Below are 20,980 nucleotides of genomic sequence, written 5' to 3' on the forward strand. Positions count from 1 at the left end.
TCCCTCTGTACAAACAGGAAGAGAGAGGCAGAATGAATGAAAGAGAAAAGGGAGGGTGAAACTGAGATGGGAAACATAAAAGGGGCTCCGGCTCTGGTAAATGACAGCCAAGTCACAATGAATTCCCCTCCAGTGCTACTCTTTCATACCTGGTGTTTGTATGTAACCACACTTGACATGCTTCGTTTTCTTTTGCTTGGTTCTTCCTGGCTTGTACAATCAGCACCTCAGCTTAGATGTTTTGTTCTTATATATCTTTTAAAATGTTGTTATCTTTGTTTCTCTCTCCACCCAGGACGAACGTGAGGCACGGGAAATGGTGAAAAGAGAACAGGATGAGGCCTATCGTTTGTCTTTAGAGGCTGACCGTAAGAAGGTACTTCGTATATCATGTATACTGTTTCTGCTTTTGGGTTTAACAAAAAATTGGGAGTAACTTAAAACACAGCATTGTCCCATACTAAAGAAGTATCATGGCATTATGTGTAACAACAGCAAACATTGAATGGGTTTCTATTGAATCAATATGAATACTTCATCCTAATCAAAATTGTGACTTATACCCCATTCTTTTAGCTAGATAAACTGCTTGTTTGGAACAGTGACACATTTAAGAAACATAAATTAGTTGGCACTACCCACTACCAAGTATTTTGGTTTTGCTGATCCATTTAATAAATTATTTCTTTTTCAGCGAGAAGCCCAAGAAAGAGAAGAGGCTGAACAGGTACGCCTGGAACAGATGAGAAAGGAGCAGGAGGAGGAGAAGGAAGTAAGTAAGATAAGATTCTTTATTGATCCATAAAGGGGACATTTTACTGTTACAGCAGCTCAAACACAAAGTAAAAAAAGACATTAAAAAAATAGAATAAAAAAAAGACAGACACAAAACACATTATGTACACTAAATAGTAAAAATAATACTAATATTCAAAGGAAGAAACATTCATCATTTTCACATTACTTAAAGGGATATGTCATCATTCTCAGTGCATAGCTGCACACTAATGTTTTCCCAGAGTACAGTGACTGCATGAGTTTGCTATGAGATTTTTATCTGTCTTTCTTTCATTTCATGCCTTAATTAGATTGTGGTTTTGGTGAAACCGGCCAGTCAGTGAAGCCTGTAGTTTGGGTTTACAGGCAAATAGCCATTCAGATGAATAAAATATCCTAATTAGAGCCGATGCTTGTGAACATCACCTTCCATACACAGCCATTGTTCTGTTTAATTGCTTTCTACTGGTAAAGCACACAGCATCATATTCAAAGTCAAGGGAACAAAAGACTGCGGCAAGTCCTGCAGACTGGCCTGTGCATACATACATACACAAAACTTAAGCAAACACACATATTCACTTGAAAACAATTATTGTCTGTGAAAAGGGGGAAAACACACACATATACACAGGCAGACACAATGTCACGCATAGGAAATCTAATTGTCTATAAGGATGGCACCAATATTGTATACAGTCCAGAGTAATACAGTGTAGTCCAACCTGATTGTTGTTTACTCAGTAGTACAGAGCCCGAGGTATTGAGTGACCCGGTTCGCTCAGATGATTTGTCACTTAACTTAAACAGATGATAACAAAAGAGCCCCAGAACTGGCCTTCTTAATTATATTACTGTACTCCACTAAGCAAACTGTGTGTAAATGCACCCACAGTAAATATAACTCCAACTTTCCCTGTATTCATACTTTAATTAACTTTGTCTACCCAAGTCGAGTGGTTTCTGCAGAATGTCCAATGCCAACAGGCAGTGATGTGAAAAAATATGAGAACCAACAGGAGCTGCTGGACCCTGATAATGGTGACATAAGCTTCCCATAGTGTTATAATAGCCTACATATAAATGTTTAGCATTGGGGAATGGAATTGTAATTTTATTTTCTGTTTTTAATTCAATTTGTTGTTCAGTTTTTTTTCCTTTGTTTTACAAAAATGTGTTCAAGTAAAGGCCTGGATTTTATCTTTAGTTTCATTGTGCTTTTTTGGGAAATCTCTACGTTGTATGCATTTTTTTGATTGGTTTTTATGGATTTTTTTTTTTATTATTCTTGTTGTGCAGCATTTTAGTGTAACTTTTATTTGCATTTAAAATTTCTTCAGAGAAATGAAAGATTGACATTTCATAGTTCGTTTTAGGACTGACTAATTATATATTTTGGGATAAGAACCAAAAACATAAGACAAACCACTTGGTTTTTTTTTGTTTTTTTTTTACAAATTGCTTGACTAAATGTTTGATGTCCACTTCAAGCTCTCCAGTATTGACATCACAAATATTAAAAGTGATGTCTATTTTTTTTAACCTTTCCACATTTAGTACCCTGGAGCCAGATATCAATCTGCTGGGTGAAGCTAGTTCTCAGATATGGCTGTTTCTGTTTGATGAAATCATTTTTCAGTCGCATTAACTATTATTCATTTGAATCATAAATCTACAGTGTTATTGTCTCATTCCCAAAGATTAAAGGACACAAAGAGTTCATCATATAGGCTGTCATACATGGCTGTTCTACGTGTTTATAGTTTTCACAAATCTCACAAAGCGGTGACCTTGTGCTGCGTGTTAAAGAAACATCAGACACAACAAAAAACCCCGGTTGCCACCAGAGAGGGTACAATGTGAAAAGGAATGCTTTCTCTGTGATTTTGTGCCTTTGTGCAAAGAAAAGGGACATGAAAGTAGGAGCCTGTGAATTGGGGGTGGGGTTGTAAGGCTGCATGTGAGCTGACATTATTATTTACCTCCTTCATGGGATCTTAGCATACAGTTGTGTGGCTGTCAGGTGCTTGTCATCTGTTTGCTTTCTGTGGTTAGTCGAGCAGAGCTGCAGAAGCGGGTGAATGGACAGAGAGATGCTCCTGATTATTTGTGTGGGGCTACATGGGCGAGAGGCTAGACCAGACGTGTGTCCTGTGGTTTATTTTGGGACACAACCTATCACTTGTCTGGGTGTTTATGCTTGTGTCTGAGGTTGATTCTCTGCATTTGTGCGTCCACCACCATGCACACTCCTGTCTGTTGTGTGTATGTGTGCATGTGTGAGTTAGTCCCCAGAGGCTCCTTTGACTCAGTCAGCATCAGCTCGTATACCTGAGGGAGCTGATGGTGGAGCGGCACGCGCCCTACCCTGCCCACCCAACACCAGAAGCTGCTAATGAGCTACTGTTGTACACTCTTATGAAATATAATTGCATTATGGTGTGTAAATAAAGCCAGGGCGTGTTGTCACAGCATATGCTCCCCGGCTGGCCAAACAGGAACAACAAGCAGGGGGAGGAAGAGGTGAGGGGTGGAAAGAAGTGGAAAGCTTGAGAGAGCAGCTGGAGCACGTTTTTTGGAACTCAGGAGAATTGATTAGCTTTGCCACGAAAGATGACAGTTGATGTTTGTCTTTGTGGGATAAGACACCTTCACTCTGTGTTGTAGAGAATAATATAAAATTAACTTTTCTATAATTAGCTATCTATAACAAGGCTGTAAATTATCTTTAGGAGAGACAATATTGATCAGCATCATTCTCAACTCAATGAGGCAGTCACTTAAAAGATCATGCTAGGAGGATACACCTGGCTTTTTTTTTCTTTTTTTAATCTTACTGATATGCTACTTGGCAACCTTCTGAGATGCACCAGACTTCAGGGAACAGGGTGAGACACAGGGCAACTAATTTAATAATATTCGTTGGACAAGTGAATGGATTCGTTTTTGGTGAAACTATATTGCAGCAAGCAGCTTGTAGACTTTCTTTTATATTTAATTAATTAATGTTTATATCTGGTGGTCTCTATTTTTTGTTTTTGTTTTTTTTTGTTTTTTTTAATAGACTTTTTTGAAAGTTTACTGCCTTTTTATTCTAAACAGTTTTCATATTCATATATTATGTATCATATCATATATTATATATGCGAGTCTCATATATTATATATGTATTCATATAAGTCTATAATGATGCCTGCCAACTTGCAAAAAAGAAGAAATTTCTGCACCAGTGAGGGCAGCTTGGATCAATGTACTGAAGAAAATATTGTTTTATCTCACTTTCTTTCTATTTTTTTGCTCCGCTAGGCTATCCGCTTGTCATTGGAACAGGCTTTACCTCCAGAGCCTGACGAAGAATCAGGAGAGCAAATCAGCAAACTGAGAATCCGCACACCAAGTGGCGAGTTTTTGGAAAGGCGTTTTCTGGGCAGCTGTAAGCTTCAGGTCCTCTTGGACTTTGTGGCCTCTAAGGGATACCCCTTTGAAGAATTCAAGCTCCTCACCACCTTCCCTCGTAGAAATGTGAGTGGTAAACGTACTGTCTAACCAACATGAAAATATGAATGTCCACAGGTGTGCTGCTTAAACGTGTACACGTTTTGTTAATCAGATCAATGTTATGAATTTAGGAACAAAAGTTTAATGGACGTAAAAGTTACCTGAACAGTTTCTTATTTCAAGCATTTTGGTGAACCTGTCTGTGAATCTAGGCTGTCTCAGTCACCGAGCTGCAGTACAAGTTTAGGACAATGCAGATGCTTCAACAGTTGACCTGCCGTCTGAACTTCCGTGCTATTAAATTTATTAGCCCACTAAGGACTTTACACCAAGAGGAAAGCTGATAACACTGCTCTGCTGCATCCACTACCAGGAGAGTATTAGCAGGTTACGGTGTGTTCTCAGCCACCACGAGCATCTCTGCTGGAAAGATTCTCAGGTCTAATTGGCTCTTAGCTGAAGCTCAGGCGGTGGCCGTGAATCCAGAGCAGCGGGGACAATAGTTAAGATAATCTTTATGACTGAAGGTTGAGTTGTTTTTTTCTTTGCTTTTGATAGTTTTCCTCTCATCTTCGTTTCACTGTCCATGTGCTCCTTCCTTACCTCTGAATGACTGCCTTTGTTTACTTGCACCTGTGTTGGAGAAAGTTAAGCCGTCTGTTTATCCATCCACCTGCGCACTCAGTATTCTGTGAATATTAATTAGTATCAGTCCTTTGTGTGTACAGTACACTTTGACTGTGTTAGGATACAGTTGTCAGCACTAACTGTAGTATTCTCAATGGCTCTTCTGTTGATGCCTGGCATCACCCAGCTAGCTACAACTAGTCATTAGAGGGCTTGGTCGCCATGCTCGTGGTAGCACACTAATGAGCACTGTTTTAACTGCCAGTTTAATTAGCCATGCTGTTGGATTTCCATTAATCAAAACAGGAGTGAATGTGAATGGGTGGTATTGGTTGTATGGAGGTGTGTGTGTGTAGGCTTGCCCAGGCAGTGTGCCATCACAATCTGTAGAGACCGAGAAAGCTCAAACACCTCAATGTAGCACACACATTAACACGTAGCTCACACTCCATTTCGTCACAATCACACGATTTGACAAATACACAAATATTTTCAAGCAAACACATGCCCCACTCACAACTTTGTCACTTAAAGGATTCACAGTTGTCTCTTTATAATCAAGAGTAAACATGTGTTTGAGACAGAGATAAAGATGTGTCTGCATCGCAGATGAAATTCCAGCAAAAACAGGATGGGAGGATTAGTGGGGGAAAGAAGCAAGAGGAGGATTGTGGCTTCAGGACTGGTGAGAAAGGGAATGGAGAAAACAAAAAACGTGAACAAAGAAAAGATTTAATCAGAGAAACAGTCTGAAAGAGAAAAGGATAGAGAAGACAAGTGGCAAAGATATTAAAAAGTAGAGGATAGGAGATAATTCCAGAAAACAGAAAGGCGAAAGATTTGTGGTAAGAGAGAAGGGAAGCAGCTCGGTGGCAGTGCCAGGATGAGGCTGTGAACACAGGCCCCATCTAATCCTGCAGCTCTGTGTTGTAATTAAATGAGAGGGAGCATAGAAATCTTCCATCCCATCCAGACGCTCTCACTGTTGCTCTGCCAGGATCAGAGGATAGAGGATAGACCACTATTGCATTTGTAATACTGCACAACTGTTGAAACCTTTTTCTAGTTTTGAGCAGTCACTTTCTGTTGCTCCTCATTCAACCGCAGCACAAGTTAAACAATTCCCCAAACCAGCCTTAGTGAATTAAGTAAACTGGATTGAATTATTATTTTATTTAACAAAATAAAAAAAATAAAAAAATTAAGAAAAATAGCAATTTGTGTAGATAGGTATAAGTAATGGCATGCTTATATTTATAGACTTCAGTTTCATCAACATGAATGATCAGACATGTCTGATACATGCTGCTTGCCACCTTCTGAAGATTTGCCAGTAAATGTCTATTAGTCTCCAGTTTTTGGACTTGGTATTCTCCTCAACATTTGGTATCAGTGGCTTATCTCCTCAGCACTACAGCAGGCCTTACACTGGCATCATTTGTACCAGGCTTAGCCGTGCTCAGGGAACTAACACTTTCTCCGTTTCTATGACTGTCAGTGAGTTTAAGGAAGAGGAGGGGGACTTTTAGTGTTTCAGTTTTCAGCTTTTCATTCAAGATTTCCCCCATTTTCTCTTTGATACTTGTTGAACACAAACCTTTGTTGAAAGGCCTGAGGTCTTCTTCCTTCAGCATGTGGTGAATATGTTTAGACTGCTGTTAAAAGGATTTGCAGTTGTTTCTTCCTGCCCAGCTGCTCACAGATACCCAAATAATGTCAAACAAGTGTATTAGTTTTCTCACTGTGATACTGTACTTTATTTCACCTTTTGCTAATCCTTCCCCCAGCTTCGATGGCAAATGTGCCAAAATGATTATTATACAAAACCTGAGAAGCAGACATAATAAATAATGGCAAAGAATAAGCGGTGCTCTGTACTGAAATAGATTTTGCATCTGTTAAACTGCTGTGTTTTGTTATTCTTGTTCTGTTATCTGAAAGAGTCATGGGAAGGAGAATCAGTTTATTTTCAAAGTAGTTTCATTACTTCTCTGGACTTATATTTTCTCTGTTCAACGCAGACCACAGCTTCGTAGAGCCGTGTGGGTATTGTGTACCTTATTGGAATCTTTCATCTTCACTTTGCAAAATTACATTTATTGCTTTAATCTGCTGAAAGAAAAACGTTTGAAGCAGTGATTTGCAAAAGACCTCGATGTTCAGACATCTAGATATTTAAACTATTTCTTATTATTGTCTTTTAATCAATGCCAAATACATGTCATATGATGTACAGTGTAATGATCTTCAGCCACAATAAGGACAAGGAGTCCTACAGCAGATGGTATGACCCCCACTGAGCTCTGCTGTCAACATTATAGAGTTGGTCTTGGGTTACACAGCAGTCTGTATACAACCATTAAAAACAAGGCAAGTTTTTTTTTCTCTTGGCTTTGCAGCTGCATCAAGTAATGCTTTTTAGTAATGACTGTCAAGAATGACAGTGGCCTTTTCAGCAAAGTGTTAGCCGTTTTGTTAGTTTGTTTTGGGGGGTTGTTGAAAAAAAACAAAACAATACGTGTTATTTTCATATAAAATCTGTCAACCTGAGTTGTTACTCTGGGGATATTTTGCTTTATCTTTCCCTCCCTCTGTCTCAGTTTCCCTCCTCTTTCCTTTTTTCCTGCATGTAGATCTACATTTCCCTTTTCACACATCAAGCCAAATAATTTTTTTCCCCTGCCATTTCCAGTTTTATTTAAACCTCCTGTTTTTATTCCTAAAAAGGTTCAAATGCTTGAAAGATATTTTTTTAACTATACACACTGGTCCATTTCTTTTCCCCCTCTGCACTGGCTCTGTTTTTTTTTCTTTTTTTCTCCTTTCTTCATTTTTCAGTTTTTTCCTTCAGTCCTCCCTCCGTCCAGCCTGTGCAGCGTATTTTTTTTTTCTCTTTGAAGTGCCGAACTCTTTTCTGTTCTTTTCTGTTCACGCCCCAGCACTACATGCTGTCAACGCTCCTGGCAGCAGATAATGATCTCCCACTGCTTTTGTAATTGGCCAAATAAACACTTGACAACACTAGTTTAAAACAGACAAGTTATTTGGTTTTAATTAACATAGCAGAGCCTGTAATGGCTTCATTAAAAATGCGTTATTTCAGCTGCACGTTTGATTACGTTGGAAATGGACATCTAGAGGACCCGTGTTTATTTAGCTTTTCTTGTCTTTCATGTCTCAGCGTTTCTTAGTGTCGCCTCCTCTGTTATTAGTGTTTTTTCCTTTGAATCAAATTATTCACAATTGTCTTTATTTCAAACTTCACATTAAATCCTAATTATGTAATTTTAGCTTCAAATCCACTGTTTAATGACAAATAGGAGGTCTTATATATTTTTGGTTTAAATATATTTTCCTATTATTTTTTGTGTGACAGAGATTATATATCAGATAGGCAAAAATGAGCGTCTGTCATTTTGTTTTTGTCCAGTTTTAGTATTAAATCATAGATCTGTTGTTATATTTATATAGAAAATACCTAGGATATTTTGTTTAGTCCAAGGATGTCCAGCTCTGGTCTTCAAGGGCCACAATCCTGTAGGAGCTCAATGTGTCTCTACACCAGCACACCTGACTCTTAATTAATAAGTCAATGTGTAGAATTTTATAGGCTTTTAGACACATTTAATCGCAGTCAGGTGTGTTGAAAAGGAAAAATTTTTTTTTAAAAAAAATCTGCAGGACAGTTGCCCTCAAAGATCGACTGTGGACACACAGGGTTTAGTCCTAGTCTTAGTGTGTTTATTAATTTGAATTATCTTATATTTTAATTAGCTCCAGAAATAATATTTTTAATTTATTGTTAGAACAAAAAAAGAAAAAAGAAAAAAAAGCTTGAGAAAGTGAATTCATTTTTAAACATTTACCCAATTCAGATTATTGGTTTGATCATTTAATTAGAAAAACATTGACTAAAGGTTCAAATCAAACAGCAAAGCAGAAAGCTAGATTTTGTCTCTTATGCATGTATGTACGTATGTATGTATGTATGTATGTATGCAAGGCTGTGTAGGCAAAGGAAGAGAGAATATGGCTTAGGCAGAGCAGAAGAAAAACAACAGCTTTGTTTGTTGACAGATGCCTCCGTGCTTATGGTCTGTTAATTGGATAACAATGTAAACAATCACCGATGGCGCCCGTCTCCTGTGTCAGTGTGGCATCTTGTTTCCCTACTTTCTTTTTCAGAGTCAGATGCTGCTCTCTCCCCATCGTCTCTCCCTGGTGCACTTGTGAGCGCAAACCCTCATCCCTAGTTTTTACTCTGAAAGCACACAACTGCGCACACACTGATATTTAATATACACACATGTCTGCACACACACCTGCTCCACCCCAAAGCCTCATTTACTCCTACCTGATGCTGTGGTGTCATAACAGCCTGTCGGGTTCATTAGCATTGCAACCATTTGTGACGCACTGCTCCTGAAAAGAACCATAGCAGTCCTTTTATTCGATTCTCCCCACCATTGGGATGAAATATGTTCACAGCTCCTGCACACACATACTCCCTTAGATACACAGAAGCTCGGTTCATGCCATGTCCCCCCCCGCTGTTGTGCTGTCAGGCGCTCGACTAGGTGAAGGGTATGAGGATGATGTGGCAGCCTCTCCCTGTCTGCTCCCCACTGAGAAGGCAAGAGTCTTAATGACACATTGAAATGAGAAGATGAAAAAAATGTGGAGTCGAAGATCTCAGCTTGCACACGGTGTGACATTTCCAAACGCCTATGGGAGATGGATAGGTTGTGTAATCCTGATATGTCCATCTTCTTTTTTCTTCTCCAAGTCCAACATCCTCAGTCTAAGAAGAGTTAAAATAATGTTGATTAAAACATATTTTTATGCTTTTGGTGTAAAATGTAAGGCAGAAAAAACTGAATGAGAGCAATTCTCTTTTAGGGGTATGTTAGATAAGATTCAGACAAAACAAAATAAAAATATATATTTTTTAGAGATTTAAAATAGATAAGATGCTTGTTACAAGCCTGTAGAAGGCCAGTGGAGGTGAAGTTGCGGCTTAGTTCATGGTCAGAGGTTATGTGTCATTCCCTCCAGCAGTCTGTATGAGATATGTCACTTTGCCTGTTGGGAGGTTGACCTTTACGGCGGTCAGCTTGCCCTCCGACCTTCTACAGCAGGTACAAGAAGTCTGCTAATTATCCCTGTGTGAGGTTAGAATAGAATTCCTAATCAGAGAGGCTGATTCAGCAGTCATCAGATAAGCCCCAGACACATCTCTGTGTCACACCACCTTGCCCATTTAGCCCAGGTGTTAGATTGGCCTGATGTAACACTACCCCTCCAGTGATTAGCTCACATAAGCTAAGAGGCCCACAGGGGTGGTGGGTGTCGGGGAGAGTCAGATTGTCCGTTTTTGTAAAAACATAGGTCAGACCCCTTCATGTTAACTAACTGGATGAGCTGCGTCGTGGGTGGTACGGCATTATTTTTCTCCTTTTAGAAAACGTCTGTTCTGTAGCTTTCATCAAAGATAAAATGTTTCTCTACTTTTTTTTTTTTTTTTTTTTACACCTGAAATTAGTCATTATTATCCATTACAAACACTGTTTTCATTTGCCTCTACTATGTCTCTATTTCTCTCACACAGACACACACACACACACACACACACACACGTCTGTCCTGTAACCTCCATTAGTTTGCTCTGGATTGGAGCCTTTAAAAAAACAAACTTTGTGGTCCTCTTAGGGAAACTAAACTCTTGCTGCTCACATTACTGCTTAAACTCTTTTTAAACATGGTGCTAGAATAATACACACAGTTCACGCTCTTGTAAAAACAAAAACACAGTCTAAATATGAGGGAATATATAGCAAGACAGTCACAGAGGGAGTTTAGTGGCCCTATCAACTTAATATGGATAAATCTGAGAAAACCAATTAAATAGTTTAGATAAAAAAAAATTTTTAAATGCCAGACTCCTGGTTCCTTTTTTTCATAGCCTGCTGGTTCAGGATTGCCACGGTTTTAAACGAAGTTAGTTATGCTTTAGCAAAACGTTGTGAGCTAATAGATATGATTTCTTTAATAGGAAAAAACCAAACTACAAAACATAATGCCATCTCCATCTTAAATTTTAGGAATAGTTCATTTTGTTTGATATTTTTATATGTTTTTATATGTTTCACGATCTCATTACTACCTCACCACTTTCTCTTCTCAGATCACCCAGTTGGATCCAGGGTCAACTCTGCTGGAGGCCAAGTTGTTTCCTCAGGAGACACTCTTTCTGGAAGCTAAAGAGTAGAAGCTGGCCCTCTGATAGCTGAGAGAACCCAGTGACTGACTGATGAACTGGCTGGATGCACATTAGTCACCGAGCATGGCCCCCTCCCCACAATCTGGGCCTACAGTACACACACAAAATGCACACTGAGCTCTTAGACATACATAACACACTGGCATGCACATCCAGTGACACACATGCGCAAATAAGCTTCTCTGCCCTCGGCCTGGTCGTAGTACATGAATGCCTGGTGTACACGTGTTGCACAGAGGAGCAAAGACAGAATCCCAAGCACACAGCCAAACATTGATGTCCCTGATCCTCTCTTTCTCTCTCAGCTCTTCACACACTTCACACTCTTCATATTTCCAAACTGCTGTGTCATGGTTCTCTCACTCCACCACCACAGAACAATGTCAGTGATGAGAGACTGAGTGGACAGATTGTTGTCACATAAAAAAACAAAACAAAAAAAAAACAAAAAAAACAAAGACTCCTTCCCTTCATTTCCTCATTTAACACACCGAGGCTGCTTTTTTAGAACATGGTTTTTGTGTTTGAAATAAAGGAAAAAAAAAGAGCTAAAAAAAATGTTATAAACTTCAAAGAGATTTTGTCCTGTGAAAGCAGGCCTGTCTCGCCTCCACCTGTATTCACCCCTTAACCTCTCCCAAAGTCCACCTTCTCCCCCACCCCCTCTCCTCCCCCCTGCATCCCTCCGTCCGTTGTCAGCTGCGGGGACGGGACTCGATGGGAAATCTGCAGCATCTGCAGTCACCCCTGCAGTCTCTTTTCCCCTGGTTTAAACATCCACTGCTTCACAAGCCAATAGATTTCTCTTTTTTTCTTTTCTTTTCTTTCTTCTTGATCCTTTTTAAGTTTGATGCTGTATTAGTTTTAGTTTGATATACATTATAAAAAATATATGACTATGAACATCCATTTGTCTCACTCGGAAATCTGTTGAAACTCTCACACACAAACATATTTTTTTCTTCCTCAAAAATTATACCAGTTGCTACATAACTACTCTTTTCTAAGTGGTGTTTGGACATTAAGCAGATAGACCAAAAGAGGCAAAAAGTTTACTTTTATTAGATTGTCTTATTTTTTTTTAAGCTTTATTTACTGACCGTGAAATATTACTTAGGTTTTTTTCTTTACTTTCTTTTTTTTTTTAAACAAGCTAGAAATCAAAGTGAAATATCATGATAAATTTTAAAAATGCACTTATGTGACCGTGGCTGCTAGAGACCACAAAGTCCAGTGTTTCATAGTATTATTAAAGACAAAGCACACCACTCTGAGTACAACAGAAGTCTTTCTCGAATGATCCAGCTTTGTTTTTTGTACCAAAGTTTAGATATGCAAAATCACTTCTCTGTCACCACGGGCAGACCTTTTGCATTATTCTCTTAACAAATGTTTTAATATCCTCACTCTGACACCACCTGCTAACATGAGCCATACAATATTGTGCCTCCAGCAAGGAGAGATCACACAGGCTTAGCCCTCCATCTGCAGCACAGCTCCTCTGTCAGTTAAAGGTAAAGTTTATGAACTCCATCACACCAAGCAACTTGATCAAACTTATGGCAAGATTGTCAACACCTGAATTATATTGTTTATTTATAATGAAATTGAACAAGGATAAAACTGGATACATGTTCATTGAAATGCCCTGAAATTTAATTTCACGTGTTGTATTTGACCGTTTCCTCTTTCATGGCTAATAGACAATTTCCAGAAACACAGGAGGGAACAGAGGAGAAGAGCTGCATGTAAAAATATCTGCTTCCCACTAAACACAACTTCTGGATGCTTTGCTGACAAGTTTTCCAGATTAAACCTCCAAATGTGTACTATATGCACTTCAATATTTATCTATAAATGCATATTGGTTTTAGAAATTATGAAGTGGTATTAATAAGTCCATTACATTTATGTTTACAAGAAGTAAAAGATACCTTATCGATGCAAGAATTGCATGGTTTGGTATCAATGAATGAAAATTGCCAACAGATCATTTTGGAGCTTTTTAGAAATGTAACCCATTAAATTGAAATGAAAATATTATGTATTTTTAACTTGAAAATAAGACCAAGTTTAGACTTACTGACATACTCTTAAGAATTTTGGAAGATCTTTAGTCTCTTACTGACCTGATATTGAAAATAGTATAGAAATACTAAGTCCCATTGTGATCAAGACAACTTAATCGGTCACCCCTTGTTCGGACCAGTTTGGACCCTCTTTGCCCTTCCAGACTGCCTTGATTTTTACTGGGTTAGATTCATGGTGGAATCTTTCCTCTGAGATTTTGGTTGACATCACACTATTACACAGTTGTCTCAGATTTTTTCAGATCCACAATGAGAATTTTTCATTCCACCAAATGCCAAAGGTGCTTAATTGGATTGATATCTGGTGACTGTAGAGGCCATTGATGTACAGTTAGTTATATTCAGAAAATCAGATTGAAATTATTTGAGTTTCATGGTGCATTATTCTGCTGGAAGTAGCCATCAGAGGATTGGCACACTTTGGTCATAAAGGTATGAACATCTTCGCCAACAATATTCAGGTAGGGAGTGCCAAGAAAATGACCTTTACCATTACAGCACCAGCAGCTGCCAAAACATTAATGAAAAGCAGAATGGATCCATGCGTGGATTTTGTTTTTGGCAAATTCTGACCTTACCATCTGAATATGGAAGCTGAAATTGAGATTTATCTGCCATTCTTCCGTTTTAGTAAGCCTGAACAAGGTGCATGCTCAGTTTCCCTTTTTCAGCTGGCTGAAATGGTACCAGGTCTGGTCTCAAGCAGCTGTAGCACATCTGCATCAGCTTTCAAAATGTTGTGTGTTCAGCGACAGTATTCTGTATACCTTGGTTGTAACCAGTGGTTATTTGAGTTACTTGTTCTTCTCTTCTCACCTCCAACCAGTCTGCCCATTCTTCTCTGACCTTGGACATCAGCCTGGACAGTTTTTTTGGGGTCAGTGTTTTTGGGGTTTCTTTATCTTTCTAAGTACTTATTGGAATTATTGGAAAATATCAACCCATCCATATTCCTAACTGCTTGTTCTAATCAAGGGTCACAAAAAACTGGAGCCTATCCCAGCAATCACTGGGCGAGAGGCAGGACACACCCTGGACAGGTTGTCAGCCCATCACAGATGATTGGAAAATACAGAACTTAAAATTCTTTCAAGGAAGTCTTGAGGAAATAGGTTACATAAGTAAACCAAATGTTTCAGATGTCTCCAAGTGAGAAGGCGTTTCTCAGTTGTTGTTTTTTTCTTGCGGTCTTTTCTCACGCAACAAATGAATCAACCTAATGTGCTCTGGCATGCTTTCCTTGGTTTGACCAGACAGGAAATGTTGCCTAAGGCTCGAGAGAAGGAATAGAAAGGAGGAAGCACAGCACAACAACATATTTCTGTTCTCATTTTTGTTCATATTTTTCATGTAATACAGTAGCAATGTTGGTTTTAGAAGAAAAAACACAAAGTTGCTGAAATCTGCATTTAAAAAAAAAAAAAAGAAAAGAAAAGTGTCAACCAGTTAGGAAGAAACGCAGCTAGGAAGACTTTGTTTTGGGATGAATTTTCACCTGTTGCTCGGGTCCTTTGGTTGTCTCCCAGGCCTCCTCTGAACAGACTTTTGTTTGAAGATCTCAGTCCGTAGCTTACTCTTCTTGTTTGGCTCTTTTGTAGTTTAATGTAGGCTGTCAAGGATCACAATCCGTTTGTAGAAGTCTTCCTCCTCCTTATGGGGAATTTTCTTCCAGAAATCACTGGAAGATGATCCTGTTACTTGTTTTTCACAATGAAACATTTTTTGCTACTGTAACTACAGCATTAACACAACATGAATCGACCACATGCGAAATAGAAAATGTTTTATTTTGTTTTTTTCCCCCATAAAATTCTTTTTAGATTTTTTAATCCTTGTCATTGTGACCAGAACATTATTTGGGAGTCAACCCACAGGGCCGACCACCGTAGCACTCAATATGTCCTCTGCTTTTTTAATCCATTATCAACATATATGGTTACAATACTGGAGAAATATGGGTTCCCACTTCAATTTCTCCACTGCATGATTGTACAGGAGACTTGTTCCCGATATAAATCTTCTTTTTATGCACATTTTACAGAACCAATTCATCTTCAATGTCTTCTGGAGTTAAAATAAAGATTTTGATTTGACTTTCTGAGCCACTTTTTAGGAAAGTGTTCTTGGTCTTCATATCTCAAATTGACCATCTTTCATGTTAAAAATCAAACCATAATTGCTTTACAGTCTGAGAAAATTGCCACCTGTCGAGGTTTTTCTTTTCCCCCTGTTGGCATAGTTTTTCATTTTCAGATTGCTTCAAAAAAGACATGAGAGGTGAATATCAGAATAAAATATGAACAATTAAAGTATTTGTGAAACATCAGAGTTTCTAGAAAGCTAACAGGCTCTGAGCTAAAAGATGTTAGAATACCCAGACTTTTTGCATTGTGTTATTTTTTCCATTGTTTTGAGCATAAAAGTGTGTTCAGAACAAAAATTATGAATTAATTTAGCTTACATTGTGTACAATTGTTATTAATCCATTTAAAGATTGTGTAATCTTCTCCCCTTTGAACCACCCAAAAAAATATGGTTTCAACACGAGGTGTGACAAAGTCATGTAGAAAATAACGCTTTGGTTTTGGTCCTTAAGAGGACTAATGTGGGGGTTACAAAAATCCTTCTGCTACACAAGTCATCAAACTTCTAGTGATTCTGAAACGCCAAAAAGACACCAGACATTTAAAATCCTGAGACAGGTGTTGACATTAAATTTTTATTGGGCAAATTTGCTGTTTGTGAAAAACTAAACTTTGGGATTTAGTGTCACTAAGAGTCAATAATGGCAATGAGATGCTTCAGTATTTGCCTGGTTCCTTTCCATGACAAGTGTTTTTTATCTGTGCCTTTACCTGCCCGACTACATTGCAGTGTAGCCCCCAGTTCTGCCAAACAAGACCTGGAAAATCAGTAAGGAGTCCTTGAAAGTGACCAGTCAGAATAGCAGCCCCTTTAAGTTCAAGACAAATGCTGAACTTTCTCGAAGCTTTAAGGGCAAAAGTTAAATGTCTTTGGATGACATTTGTTAGATTTAGGGTGAGACATAGATCACTGGGTTTTCCGCAGAGTTGTGTGTTTGTGTGTGTTAGTTGTACAGACACGTGCAGCTCCGGGCGAGGGCAAGGTCAGAACAGGCTGAGGAGCTCAGTAAGCGTGAAGCCGACTGTGTTTATGAAAGAGGCAGACAGGTGCATCTCTGCTCCTCTGTCAAAGTGCTTATTCCTCAGGGAGGAGCGTGCATAGTGCATCTCCTCTCAACTGTGAGATTACAGTTTCCATCATGAAGAAAATGTGCAGAAGCATGTTCTCTTGTACAGCTGCGGCTGATGATGGTGATGAAGTCGGAAGTGGCAGTGAGACATAATGATATTCCTCTCTCATACCTGACCAAACGTGTCATGACTTATATCTGATGTGCTGGCTAAAGTTCTCAGGTTAACTGTGCAAGAGGAAGGAGGTTTGACAGTTAAAGTTTGTCAACATGAACTTCTGTTAGAATAATTATCTCTTTATTGACTAAATATAATCAAACATCTAATTCTGATAAGATTAAAAAAAAACAAAAAACCTGAAAAGTAATTCAGTTTCTCTCAGACGAACACACTTATTATTACTTATTACTTATTCATGTGGACACATTCAGTGTCTTTTTGAGAGCCCTTTTTCTTTCTTCAGATTGGATAATCTGGTTAAATCAGTTGTTTATTTTAATACTGTAGTCAGACTTTGGGTGGACGTCTTAATCAGCGCCTGTCACAGAAGCAGTTAAATCGGACACTGGTGGGGGTGACAAAAAAAATCGTCTCCTTGGTAATAAGCTCAGTCTGTTGGTTTCCCTCACCATTGCCATTCGACGATGGCAACATCAGGTTGCTGTCTTGATTCTCTGATGACAAAAGAGAAAAGCGTCCATGATGTTTAAGCAGCCCCACTGGGGTCAAGAATGCAGCCCACTGGCAAGGGAACAAAATTCCTCAGTGATCTCTCTTCCCTCCTTTTGAAGTGGGACCCATGAGATCTCAGAGCATGGCAGCTCCTTGAATCACAGGATCTTTGCCCATATCCCAGACTGGCCTAACCTTAGAGGGTCACTCTGAGTTTACTTTCTCAGAGACATGGGCGCAGTCCAAAGAAACAGAATCTATGCAGCTTAAACTGTTGGGTGGGCACAAAAGGAGGGTCATCTCTGCCCCTCTGTCTCCCTCTCTTCACACTTCTGTTTGTCTGACACAAAGGACATGAAGAGACTTTGATTTTTATCTGGAAGAAACAAAGCACATTTTTTACAGCCATGTAACAAATCTCATTACGTTTGTCTTTGAAATTGGAGAATTTTTTTTAAGCTTAATCATATATTGGCTTGACCCTTTTCCAGTGTTTTAACTTGTCTGCTGACTTCAAAGGATGTTTTTTGTATTACACGCTAAATTGGTTTTACATGTAGCTGTTATGTAGATTTTTTTTTAGAAAATATATAGCAGTCTAATTGAATCAGACAACAAGCATGAAAAGAAAACTAGTGGATAAAGGTTTAAAGTGATTAAACAACCTTTTTCCTCTTTGTGTATTCCCTTCATCCAGATTTAGCCCACGGAGCTGGTATCACTATGAGAAAAAGCAAGACGCACCCACTACCATCCTAAAACAATAGCAGTGCATTTCTATTTCTGACTTGTAGAGCTCGTGATTTCCTGTCTCCCTTTATCATATTTTTCTGCAGCACTCACGTGCAGGCCTTAGGTACAGCATTGATCTAGTGTTTATTGTTGAATATTAAAAATTATTCAATGTAATTTTTTTCTCTCAGATTTAGGTATAACAGTTAGTTTGAATGGTTAAAAGGCTTTTTATTTGTGCTCCACTGCCTAATGTGGTCTCTTGTTCCTATAAAGATATCAAATTTATTTCTTACTGAAAATAAAGACTTGTACCTGCTTATCTTCTGATTTCTCCATTTATAGTTTGTTTTGTTAGTTGTTTCTTTGCTGTGCAGATAGTATGAGAGTAGGTGTACTAATATTCTTTACAAGGCAGTCTGTCAAGGCTGGACGAAAAACAGTTCCTGAAAGTTAAGTACGATCATCATCATTCAATTAATTCGTTTGGATTGTTTGGATTTGGATTTCTGTCCAAACAACTTTTTGGTTCAGAATGTAGTTCCTTTTCTTTTCTTTAAAAAAAGGCATTCATATATATATCTTGCAAAGTGCATTGTTGACTATATAAAAAAAGATGAGCATCCTCAGTGGCTGATTTCTTTCACAGTGTTGTGAAATTTCCCTCAATTTTAAAGGAAAAATTTTGACATTTCTGTAAATACAAATATGTGCCATTATTTAAAAAAAAAAAAAAAAAAAAGCTTCTTCGGCCTCATAAAAATTTTATGGTTAAAGTAAAAGTAAAATCCTCCGCACAGCTGTGACTTTGCAGGCGTGTTCTTAAAGCGCAGTGGTTGAGTTTGTGTTATGTTCCCTTGCCTAAAAAATGTGTCAGAGCAGCATCCCTAGGCCTCTGTCGGCTTGTCGTTGCCTGTATTTATAATATTGTTCTTCATCCGCACCCTCAGATCCGTCTCCTCCGCGCGCAGCAGAGGCCTGATAATAAAAAACCAGTGGTATTCGGATTATCAACTGCATGGGTTAAAGCAATAAATGGACCAATGGGGTCTTGAATGGGTGCAGCGGCGTGAAGGGGGAGTAATTACAGCTTTATATTAATTGTGTTTTCTCCCCCTTCTTTTTCTGGACGCACACACACACACACACACACACACTGGTGACATCCTGGAAGGCCAAGTCTTTGTGCTGAACACTTCAAGTTTCAAAAACAAGGCCAATTGAAGCGGCGCGGCTCAAAGCCGGCACCATTGTAGGCGAACACATTGAGTTTTGATTGGGGACAATGGTGTTTCTCAAATTTCTAGCAAAAAGAAAGCCATACTCCATCTGTGATCTCAATGAGCGCCTATTCATGAGCTTCCTTTTCTGAGCCATTCGTTAGTGGAGAAAAGGAGGCAGATGTGGAGGGATAGAGCAGGGGAGAGTGCATTTTAATTGGCTGCAGTGTGTAGGTCTGTCTCTGTCTTTTTTTCTCCACTTCTCACACACACATATACACACAAACACACTGGAGTTATATGCCACTATAGCCCGTGCAGAATAGAGGGCGAGAGAGCCCAATAATCTCGCCGTGTTGATGAATACTTGTAGCCCATTCATTAAACAAAGATAATCCCTGCCAACCTACCTTGGGGGCAAAAAGAAAAAAAACGTATTTTGTGTTTGTGTCTTGGTGTGTGTGTGTGTGTGTGTGTGAGAGAGAGAGAGGGAAAGAGAGAGAGAGATTGCCTGAGTTCTGGCCAAGAGCTTTGGCAGACAGAAACCCTTCAAATCTTTGAAATATTCATACGACAGGGTTATCCCCATTTACAAATAGCCTAAGTGTTATTCTAGCGGCTGAGGAGTGGTGCTTGAGAGACCTCTGTCTGTCTCATTAGATCAAGTGCCTCTTCAGCGCAGGCTGCTTTTGACTTTTGCAAGACTGGCTTTTGCAGGTTGAAAGTAGGCCCCACCAGTTTTTCCCTCTGTTTTGATTATTTACATTTATTTGGTCTTTATTTAATCCTAAAATGAACCATATTGATTAATCAAGTCGTCCCCCCCAACAGATTTTTTTTTTTTTTTTAATACTAATCTATTAGTTGATTTTTGTGTGTGATTAATTTTCAAATGAATAACCTTGTTTGGATCCTCAGAATTAGACTAAATACAAGTGAAATACCTCCTGTGTTAGTCATACGAGGGAAATGATACTGTTTTAGGGTAATCGCACCTAACATGATTAAAAACAAACATTAAATCCTTTTTTTTTATTATTATTTTGGACGAGAAAGAAATCGTAATTATCAAGCCTATAGCTATACTTTTAATTTGCATGCAACTGAGCGTAATACAGAGGTTATAAACTCCTCAGTGTGTCCAGCCTCTCTGACTCTGTCTTTAAAGGAATGCATTTATCCTGATCCATTTCCGCGGCGCAGTGGCGCTGGTGTGAAGTGGCAGGTTAACAGCTTCTTGTCTGTAAGCCTGGGGCCTATACTCGTTGTGCCCGTCAAGCGTGTAAATACTTCAGTGAAAAACCCCCGTGCGTTTCTTTTCTTCGCGTCCCCTTGTCTAACTGCTACTCTAACCTCTGGCTCTGCGTGACAGAGCCGGCTGCTGCGGCGGATGAGCACGGGAGGGGATCCGGGCCCAGCCGGGCTGCAGGCGGGGCAGCGGCAGTGGGACAGGCCGCTCGAAAGCCGCACCGGGGGTGCAGGGGCAGCGGAAACATGCTGCTACATATGTTGGGTCAAGCATGGCCTTTGTTGAGATCTTAAAAGGATGTTAAAACCCCACTCGTCTGCAGGCTTCCTGAAAGAAATGAAAGCATCTTAAAGTTTTTGTTTTTTTTTAATGCATAGGCCTAATGAAGTGGTTATAAGAATGTTGGATTTTCTAAGTGTTCGCAGTCACTTTTAATTGCGCGGGGGGCATTTTTAATTGGGCCCCGAAGAATAATGCTCAACTTAATCCTTATCATAATGCATATATACTTTTTATTGAACTTTCCGTTCTGCTCGGCCTAACCTTAAATTGGTATTACACAGATAAGTACATAAATGTATATTCCACAAGTTATATAAATTTCATGAATAGCTTGTCTA

General features: G+C 39.0%; 1 protein-coding gene across 3 annotated transcripts in view; it reads left to right on the forward strand.

Annotated features, from left to right (window-relative positions):
- Positions 1 to 12,197, forward strand: part of faf1 (Fas (TNFRSF6) associated factor 1) — a 62,937-nt gene extending 50,740 nt beyond the window's left edge. For 2 of the 3 annotated variants that reach the window (XM_079244803.1, XM_079244804.1), the window contains 4 exons: positions 296 to 376; positions 695 to 772; positions 4,084 to 4,299; positions 11,087 to 12,197. In XM_079244803.1, the coding sequence (XP_079100929.1) occupies positions 296 to 376; positions 695 to 772; positions 4,084 to 4,299; positions 11,087 to 11,170 (459 nt within the window). In that variant the 3' untranslated portion in view covers positions 11,171 to 12,197. The remainder of the gene's footprint in view (positions 1 to 295; positions 377 to 694; positions 773 to 4,083; positions 4,300 to 11,086) is intronic. The other variant, XM_079244802.1, reaches the window with a different exon arrangement.
- Positions 12,198 to 20,980: the final 8,783 nt, after the last annotated feature.

Source organism: Telmatherina bonti (genome assembly GCF_933228915.1).
Source record: "Telmatherina bonti genome assembly, chromosome: 8".
Taxonomy (NCBI): domain Eukaryota; kingdom Metazoa; phylum Chordata; class Actinopteri; order Atheriniformes; family Telmatherinidae; genus Telmatherina; species Telmatherina bonti.